A 10,439-nucleotide genomic window follows, 5' to 3' on the forward strand; every position below is an offset into this window, starting at 1 on the left:
TGTGCATATTGCATAACTTAAAATGGCACAACAAGGTATAACCACAGAAATTAGTATAGGCTATACTGAGTTTATTACTGTAATAAAAAATATAGGCAATATAGCATACTAAATAACACTCTGGGAAAAGGTTAGGAAAGAGAAAAGGTAATTTTTTTAAAGGGTTTTTTCTCTAAAAAGTACATTTTAAAACCATAATATTTGGGTTATTTATATTATTATAAATAACACACACACACACACACACACACAGGCCTGTATATATATATATATATTTTTTTTTTTCTAAAAAGTACATTTTAAAACCATAATATTTGGGTTATTTATATAAATAACACACACACACACACACACACACACACACACACACACACACAGGCCTATATATATATTATTTTTTTTCTTTCTAAAAAGTACATTTTAAAACCATAATATTTGGGTTATTTATATAAATAACACACACACACACACACACATCATCGTACAATAATATTGCTTCAGGATGACAGATATCAAATATCTTTAAACAAAATAACAAGTCACAAGAAAGAACAATAAAAAAAAATCATTAATTAAAAAAAAAAAATGTAACAATTTTTTTTTTTTTTTTTAAGATTTCTTCCTTTTTCCTAAATACATACAAGATTCATCCAATTTAGTAAATCTAGTGGGGCCATTACAATGTAAAGAATGTTTCCATAAAGGCGAACAAAATATCATTCTTTTTATTTTTTATTAACTTCAATGACTTCTTTAGCGATTCCATCTCAATTAAGAATAAATTACATTTAGGTCTGCCTTTTGCAAATTTCTGTTTATGGATGTAATATTTACCATGCAAGATGTAAAAGTTCACGCACATACTGAAATAACTAGTGTATTTGCATTGATGATGACGAAGCACGACCAGCCAATAGCATCTGAGTATATTTTCACGCAAAACACACAAGGGCAGATTACACCTCAGTGGACAAATGACCAGTGTCACTCCGCTCTGTGCTAGTGCGTTGCTCTTAATGTAGCCTGTTTATTTATTTATACCGTCTTATCTGCTTAATATGTCTGAAATTATTAACGAGATTTATTATTCAGAGCCTTTCATCTGACTTCATTATCATGTCAACGAAAGCTGCAGCTAACGATATGCTGTTAACAGCACTCTGTTATGAAGTGTCTCGATAAATTAAATTAGCATAAAAAATCATGCAGTATTATTGTGTTTAAATCTTCTACGTGTGGGAGGAAAACATTTAAAATATGATTAGAAACGCTAGCCGTGAATGTATTTTTCGTTTATTGGTTGAGGGGCGGGTCCCTTTGATTATTGACGTTAGAGCAAAGCCAATCAGCGCGGAGAATTCGGAGGCAAACATATGACGAAGGCGCGTTCGTCCAATCGTAAGCGTCGCTGGGGTTTTGACCTCTGAAAACCGCATCACCGCCTCCAACCTGTCCGTGGCGGAGGAGCGCTATAAAGGAGATCCAGTCAGGAGTTTAAAGGGCAGAGTTGTAAAAACTCCCAGGCAGTGGGGAGTCGGATTGCTTGACGACAGACTCCAAAAAAAAGAATAATAATAACACAATTACCCGAAGAACAAACAAGTAATCATATTAATGCAACCTAACTGGAATAATCTTTTCGATAACTGAAGCGGAAGCCCAACACGGAGAGAAAAACACGGTCGTTTAATGTAAGTATTTTTGGCATTGAATATTCGTGATGTGTCGTTCGCTGAGGGTTAATATATTTATATCGTTGTATCTCAATGTCACTGCCTTAAAGCTGTGGTTTAACTAAAAAATAATGTTGTTTTAACCTCGGTGGGACACAAAAGGAGGCGTTAGGCAGAATTACAGCCTCGGTTATACGTCCATTCACTTGTATACGTTATGGTGTGGAAAGAAAATGCATTATTAGTCAATGGTCGAGGCGGTCAGTCCCTAAAATCATCGTTTTGTGCTCCAGGGAAAGAACGAATGTCGTTTGGACGGCGAGTATAATATGTATTTGAGTGGATTATCGCTTTAAGAAACCGATTAATTCAAATGTTGGTTGTCTGCTTGATAAGCGGTTGCTTTATTATCATGAATTTGTTAATCTAGCCTGCGATCATGTGAGTGTGTGTGTGTGTGTGTGTGTGTCACGAATCCCAAAACATTTACAGTGTCAAAGTTCATTCAAATCCACATTTTGATTCGTCATTTATTTAGTTCGAGGCTTATCCAAAGCGATTGAGCTGATCATGTTTACAGTCATCTCAACACATCGTCCAGAATATTCCCATCCATATTCATAATAATAATAATGGCAGTCTCTCATTTGAATCAAACGCCCGTTTGCAACGCAATAACCGACGTCTGTTTTTGTCGGAATTACGAGCTTCATACGCGAGAAAAACGCACTATTTTACGCATATGTTGTTCTCGATTCGTGTCTTAACCACCTAATATCAAAGCTCCTGGTTGTATTCTCGAATCTAAGCCTGTCTTTATAATTATATGTGTACAATGGCTTACTAATTCGCCCAGGGCTACACACCCCGAGCAGGGCGACACGCTATTGGTCGCGATCTTCGGGAAATCCGATCGCCGATCTGTTGCGCAATGTGTCGCATTGTGTTCAAACGCCCTGTATTCACATAAAGGCGTTTTTACGCAACAGTTGACGGAATAAAGTAGGGAAGGGAATCCGTGTTATGCAATCTCCCTTGAAGAGTGGGTTTCGATCCTTTAGATGCCACAGACCCCCAAACGTGATCATCCTCGTGCGAGGGACCCCCAGATAGATAGATAGATAGATAGATAGATAGATAGATAGATAGATAGATAGATAGATAGATAGATAGATAGATAGATAGAATGTTTACTGAGAACATTTTCAAAATAAATGGGAATATTTTTTTCTATGCATTATAGTAACCTGCTGTACTGCTTATTTAAATACATTTTCTTATTTAAAGAGTTAGTTCACCCCAAATTGAAAATTATCCCATAGCCATTCTCTGTGAAATCATGGCCCTTCCAAGCATTATAATGGGAGTGAATGGTACCTAAGTTTTTGAAGCTCAAAAAAGCGCATCCGTCCATCATAACAGTAATGCACACGCCTCCAGGGGTTAATAAAGGCCTTTTTAAGCGAAGCAATGTTTTTGTAAGAAAAATATTCATATTTATGCACTATGGCTTCCAGTAATGGCCGTATGTGAGTCTAGTTCTGGCAGAAGAGTGACCTCTGACCCGACGCATGACCTTTGACCCGACACATGACCTCTGACCCGATGCATGATGTAGGCGTTAGCGTACGCTCAGGTGGGAGTCGACAACCTTTTGTGGTTCAAACAATAAACTCAAGCTCCACCCACATTTTCTCTTTCTCTTATAATTCATGACTGGTGTTTTGTTTTGCTCTATCCTCTGTGCTTCCGCGTTCATCAATACGTCATGCGTCGGGTCAGAGGTCATGCGTCAGGTCAGAGGTCACTCCTCCGCCGGAGCTAGACACACGTACTGCTGTTACCATAGATATACATAAAAAAAGGCTAGATGTCTCGTCCGCGCTGCTGGCCAATGGAGGTCGACGTCCGCACACGGCGGCCATCTTGCCACAGTCAGCTCGCTCACTCGTAACATAGTGTTTTAATGGTGCATGTACTTTTTAAATAACCATAACTTGCTCAATTTTCTACCGATTTTCAAACGGGTTGGTTCGTTATAAACATCAGAGATGTAGTTATGACACTGCATACCTATGAATAATTATAATATTATATATTTCAACATGTTCAAGCATCCAGAATCATAGCCAAGTTAATAACGTACGTAAGAAACCAAACCGTTTGTAAATCCGTCAAGATTTCAGCGAGATAAGAGTTTGTGTTCGTGCAGATCACTCGCCTTACAGAAAGCTTGCCTGTGACAAGATGGCCGCCGGGTGATGACGTTAGAGACATCTAGCCTTTATTATATGATATCTATGACTGTTACACCCAGTGATTACAGTTTATAAAGTTATAAATATGGATATTTCTTCTACAAAAACATGGCTTCACTTCAGAAGGCCTTTATGAACACATGGAGTCGTATGGATTAGTTTTATGATGGATGGATGTGCTTTTTTTGGGCTTCAAAATCTCAGGTACCATTCACTCCCATTATAAAGCTTGGAAGAGCCAGGATATTTTTTTTATATAACTCTGATTGTATTTCTTCTTTCAGCCAAAGTCATGTACACTTATGATGGCTTGAGGCGAGTAAAAATACAGGATCATTTAAATTTTTGGGTGAATTAACCCTTGAGTCAAACTTATTTGCATGTTTTTCTCATAACTCCCAGCACTCCTTTGCGGCCCCCACTTAAAAACCCCAGGCCGACGATATGCAAAACGCAACAGATTAAGCAAATTTAACCCGATTTTATCGCTTTAAACCATTTTCCTTGTGTCTCAGTGATTTATGAAGTGCCTTTATCTAACGTGTGCCACTCTATCAGTGGCCCGTGATTGAATAGCTCATGGTTTATTACTCTTCACAGCTGAATACCTTGCCTCTCTTTCCCCTTCAAGGAGATTTTCCAGCGGATCATCAAGCGTTTCCTCGTCCGCCAGCACCGATCGCTACTGCCTTGGAGGTTTTTACAGCACTCGACGATAAAGACGGCTCAGACACACAGCTATGCAGCTTGAAATCCAAGTAGCCCTGAACTTCATAATTTCGTACCTGTACAACAAACTCCCACGACGACGAGTCAACATATTCGGCGAAGAGTTGGAGAGGCAGTTGAAGAAGAAATACGAAGGACATTGGTACCCAGATAAGCCATATAAAGGATCCGGGTTTAGGTGTATACATGTGGGCGAGAAAGTAGATCCGGTCGTTGAGGAAGCAGCCAAAGAAAGCGGTTTGGACATCGAAGACGTTCGGAATAACTTGCCTGAGGATCTCAGCGTTTGGATCGACCCGTTCGAGGTTTCCTACCAGATTGGCGAGAAGGGAGCGGTTAAGGTGCTATACGTGGACGACAACGGCGAAAACGGCTCTGAGTTGGACAAAGAAATCAGAAACAGTTTTAACCCGGAGGCTCAGGTCTTCATGCCAATCACTGATCCAGTGGGCGTGTCCTCCGAGTCGAGTTCGCCATCGCCGCCACCGTTCGGCCAATCGGCATCCGTTAGCCCGTCTTTCATGCCACGATCCAATCAGCCTTTAACTTTCACCACCGCGTCCTTCGCCGCCACCAAGTTTGGCTCCACTAAGATGAAGAACGGTGGGCGTAACGGCGGAAAAGTGTCCCGCAACTCTCCCACCAATCTAGGCCTGAACGTCAACAACCTAATCAAGCAAAAAGCCATTTCCAACTCCATGCATTCGCTCTATGGATTCGGCCTTGGAAGTTCGCAGCAAAAAGCGTCCGCTTTGTCTCCTAACGCTAAGGAGTTCGTGTTCCCGAACCTTCAAGGACAGGGGAGCTTCCCGAGCGAGAACGCCATCAGCCCTCAACCGTACAGCAATGCCTTCGACGTGTTCACCGCGTACGGGAACATCAACGACAAGTCTCTCATGGACGGCTTAAGCTTCAGTCTCGGAAACATGCAGTATTCAAACCAGCAATTCCAGCCGGTCATGGCTAACTAATGGAAGGATTGTTGGCGAACGGAAAACGTAAGGCAAAGACGCACAACTGTGGATGTGGAAATCGAAGATCTTGATTATTAGTCACTGATAAGCGCATGAGCCCAAGGGTGTTTTGTTTTTTATTTTATTTTATTTCTTTATAATCTCTTTTTATGCCCCCTTGAGTCTATACTGAAAAGCTTGTGTTACACACACACACACACATACACACACAGCTTGGTCAACACGCGTCAATGTTTTCTTTTCCTTTTTTGCCAATAAAGCAAAAAACGATTTTTTTTACTACCTTTTGGAGAAAAGAAAAAAAAACTTTAAAACATTGGTAAAAAAAAAACACACAGAAGTTCAAGTTCTGACCTCTTACAGTATTTTAAAAGTTGGTAAGACTTGGCTGATTTTTAAGAAATTGGCACTAATGCATATATATCTGGGGTTACGTGGTCTTTTTTCTAATTGTATAATTTAATTGAGTACAGAGTTTGTAAAATATCAGAGTATATATATTGTTTCTACAACATGGTATTGCATTTATATCTTTTTACTACTCCAGTGATCTGTGATGGCTGCAGAAGCTTTATGTTATAATATATTTTGTTTTTTTTGTCTTTCTTTTTTTAAATTGTTAAAGAAAAATTCATCTTTAAAAAAAAAAAAAAAAAAAAATAGAGAAAAAATTCTAAAGATTGTGTACAGAATATTCCTTAGTGTTGGAATTTCAGTGTAGGAATATTTGCTTTTTTGAAACAAAAAGAGTTGTATTTTCTGTTAAGAGTTAAACAGATTTTTGCTATATTATGGACAATGTAATCGTATATATTAATTTTGTACCTACATTGTGCAATACTTGATAAAATATGGTATAACAAAGTATTTTGAGTCAGTGTCTTACATGTCAAGAGGGACTGAAATAGTTTATATTAAGTTTGTATTAAAAATGCTTGAAATATGCTTGTCTTATTTTTGTTTTTCTTTTTTTATTTGACATTTGCACCCTGGCCTTTTTCAATAAAAGACAATTTAGGCAAGAACACCACTGGTCGTCTTTTATTCTCTCCGTCAGTTCTTCATGAATAACTCGACTTGAGTGATACTTGTGTTTATACGATCAAGTCTTCGTTAGTTACCTCACTAATTAAAAACAAATAAACACGCCAAGACTGATGAGAAAATTATTCAAAATGTCAAATCTGAAGCACAAAATGGCTTCTTGTAAGGAAGAACGTGTTAGATTCTCATATTAGATCGTGTGATTTCTGAAAACTTCCTTTAAAGAAGAACTTTAAGTTAATCTTGATACCTTTCTGAGAACTGTCTATAAAAAAAAACCCGAACCGGATTGGTGCTTGAACACTGAGCTGCTACCGCTAATGCCCAGAGCTCACTCAGCTAACGGCAGTTATGGGGCATATTCATAAAGAGTGTTTTTGTGCCTCTTAACAGATACAACATGCTATTAAAATGTCTGTCCAACATGAACAGGGTCCTTACATGACAACAAGATGCGTTTAGCAACTTAGCCATTGTTTAAATTCACCTAAATAGTGTTTTAGAGACGGCTAGCTGTAGTCTCGCGCTGAAGTCCCGTGGGAACTCGCGTTGTAGCCGGAAAAGGTAAATAGAAGTGTGTGCAGGTGGAGGAGCGTCGTGTGTGTGAAGAGTGTGTGCAGGAGCGTCGTGTGTGTGAAGAGTGAGGATCGGAGTTGCTCACAAATGAAGAAGAAATGGTTCGGAACGTAACTATGGAGAATATAGAAGATTTTGAACACATGGAAGAGGCTTTTGAGTTTGATGGTCGTCCTTATTTATTCGAACCCGAGTATACAGACGAAGAACTAGCCTCACACTCTTCAGTCAACAAAACCTTTCCCGCTACAACGCGAGTTCCCACGGGACTTCAGCGCGAGACTACAGCTAGCCGTCTCTAAAACACTATTGAGGTGAATTTAAACATGGCTAAGTTGCTAAACGCATCTTGTTGTCGTGTAAGGACCCTGTTCATGTTGGACAGACATTTTAATTGCATGTTGTGTCTGTTAAGAGGCACAGAAACACTCTTTATGAATATGCCCCATAACTGCCGTTAGCTGAGTGAGCTCTGGGCATTAGCGGTAGCGGCTCCATGTTGCAAGCACCAATCCGGTTCGGGTTTTTTTCTATAGACAGTTCTTACAAAGGTATAACGATCAAGATTAACTTAAAAATTGCCCTGAGTTCTCTGTTGAGGCTGTACTGAACATGAACTGGAGCCAATAATGACCCAAAAATGTTGTCTTGCAGAATCTCTCTTTCGGACACAATGAAAACCTGCCCAGCCGACTCCACTTTCTATACATTTAGCAAATTCCAAACATTGCAGTGCATGATTGTGTGTCTACGTTCAGCAAGGTGCGGTGCGGATGACCTTTAAAAAGATTAATAATCGCTTTTGCTGATTCACTGTTTCCTTAAAGGGATAGTTCACTTTGAAATGAAATGTTGGTGTGTTTTATCTTACCTGAAGTGCATCAAGATGTCGGTGTCTTTGTGTCCGCAGTAGTTTCAATTTTGATATTTTTAGGTCAAACCGTTCTTGTCTGTCAGTCATATAATGCAGGTCTATAGGCACTGTCTCCAGAAGCATGCAGAGAAAAGTCCAAATTACACAATTCCCCATCGTAAGTGCACATTGATGGCCTAAGACACGAAACAAGCGGTTTGTGTGATAAAACCAACAGTATTTATATCGTTTTTATCTCTTTTACACAACCACGTCCAAGTGATCAGTTTACTTGTGCGCAAGCGCCGTAAGTGATCTCCCGGATGAGTTCGCGCGAGCTTACGTAAATGTATTTTTTTACATCGGTTTAAACATCCCGGATAAGCGCAAACTAGCACCATTTCTATTAGCAGTCCTACAGTCTCTGTTCTGTGCATCGGTTCTGCTGTAAACAATGAGTGACGTACACGCGCGAGAGAGATCACTTCCGGAGCCTTCCGGCGCTTTTAAAGTCCACATGACACAATTCCCCATCGTAAGTGCACATTGATGGCCTAAGCTCGCGCGAACTCATCCGGGAGTGTTGAGTTTTCACTTATTCCCAATTTGTAAGCCTTCTATCTTGACACACGACTCGCTTCATTGTTCAGGCCAATCAAAGGCATTCGTTGAGCCATACAGCCAATCACACGCGTTTCTGCTGAGTTTAAAAATGCAACGTCCAATCGAAGGCGGTTAGATCAGTTTCCGGGGAAGAAATCCGGTGTAAACAGATCAGATGGACGTGGTTGTGTAAAAGAGATAAAAACGATATAAATACTGTTAGTTTTCTCACACAAACCGCTTGTTTCGTGTCTTAGGCCATCAATGTGCACTTACGATGGGGAATTGTTTAATTTGGACTTTTCTCTGCATGCTTCTGGAGACAGTGCCTATAGACCTGCATTATATGACTGACAGACAAGAACGGGTTGACCTAAAAATATCAAAATTGAAACTACTGCGGAGACAAAGACACCGACATCTTGATGCACTTCAGGTAAGATAAAACACACCAACATTTCATTTCAAAGTGAACTATCCCTTTAACTCCTGCATCTCTGTCATAACTAAAACCAGTGATCATCAAATGGCATCTGAACTGCGTATGCTTGTCGGCCATGTTGGAAGTCGTCGTGTCCCGAACGCGGTAAAGCTTGAAAACAAACGATCGCGCTGTGTTACGCGTCTCGCTGCGAGAGGCTTATTGCTGTTGTGGACACTACAATTAAGCTTCACATGGACACTTTGTTTTTGCAGCTGAAGTGCAAAGCCTGTGTGAGATCACGGCCTTCACAATGTGCGCTTGTTTATTTTTAATACTGAGCCTTCGCTGATGCCAGCGTGGACGCATACAGCTCCATCTGCTTATCTCAAGTGTGTTTTGGCAGTGGGAATTATTTTGGTAGCAACTTAAGCATATCGCATGTTGGATAATGTGTACTATAGGCTTGACAGGTTTGGGTTGAGCAGATAAGAGATATCTCCAACTGTTATTGTCTGGTGTGTGACTCCAGACCTGTAGGCTATAGGATATATATGTTAATATCAGAAAAGAAAAGAATATTGCATTGGAAAATCCAACATCATTTATAAATATGAGCAGCATTCCAGGGCATATTGAACGCATTTCCTGAGATTTTTATAAGAATGTGCGTAAATATATATATATATATTGCAAAAAATATCTGACGGTTTTGCCTTGTTTTTCAACACAAATATCTAAGCATTCTTAAATCAAGAAAACGTAAGGCAAAGACGCACAACTGTGGATGTGGAAATCGGAGATCTTGATTATTAGTCACTGATAAGCGCATGAGCCCAAAGGTGTTTTGTTTTTTATTTTATTTTCTCTTTTTATGCCCCCTTGAGTCTATACTGAAAAGCTTGTGTTACACACACACACACACACATACACACACAGCTTGGTCAACACGCGTCAATGTTTTCTTTTCCTTTTTTGCCAATAAAGCAAAAAACTATTTTTTTTTACTACCTTTTAGAGAAAAGAAAAAAAACTTTAAAACATTGGTAAAAAAAAAACACACAGAAGTTCAAGTTCTGACCTCTTACAGTATTTTAAAAGTTGGTAAGACTTGGCTGATTTTTAAGAAATTGGCACTAATGCATATATCTGGGGTTACGTGGTCTTTTTTCTAATTGTATAATTTAATTGAGTACAGAGTTTGTAAAATATCAGAGTATATATATTGTTTCTACAACATGGTATTGCATTTATATCTTTTTACTACTCCAGTGATCTGTGATGGCTGCAGAAGCTTTATGTTATAAT

General features: G+C 39.3%; 1 protein-coding gene across 1 annotated transcript; it reads left to right on the plus strand.

The window, feature by feature from the left end:
• Nucleotides 1-1,499: 1,499 nt before the first annotated feature.
• tob1b (transducer of ERBB2, 1b) lies at nucleotides 1,500-6,659 on the plus strand. The gene is made up of 2 exons (XM_079594695.1): nucleotides 1,500-1,691; nucleotides 4,563-6,659. Exon 2 carries the CDS (start codon nucleotides 4,672-4,674, stop codon nucleotides 5,629-5,631), a length of 960 nt encoding a protein of 319 aa, XP_079450821.1. The 5' UTR covers nucleotides 1,500-1,691; nucleotides 4,563-4,671; the 3' UTR covers nucleotides 5,632-6,659.
• Nucleotides 6,660-10,439: the final 3,780 nt, after the last annotated feature.

Source organism: Phoxinus phoxinus (genome assembly GCF_949152265.1).
Source record: "Phoxinus phoxinus genome assembly, chromosome: 21".
Lineage (NCBI taxonomy): Eukaryota > Metazoa > Chordata > Actinopteri > Cypriniformes > Leuciscidae > Phoxinus > Phoxinus phoxinus.

What these genes read in the sequence shown, in the direction of transcription:
- tob1b (XM_079594695.1), top strand. Translation starts at nt 4,672, where the DNA reads ATGCAGCTTGAAATCCAAGTAGCCCTGAACTTCATAATTTCGTACCTG.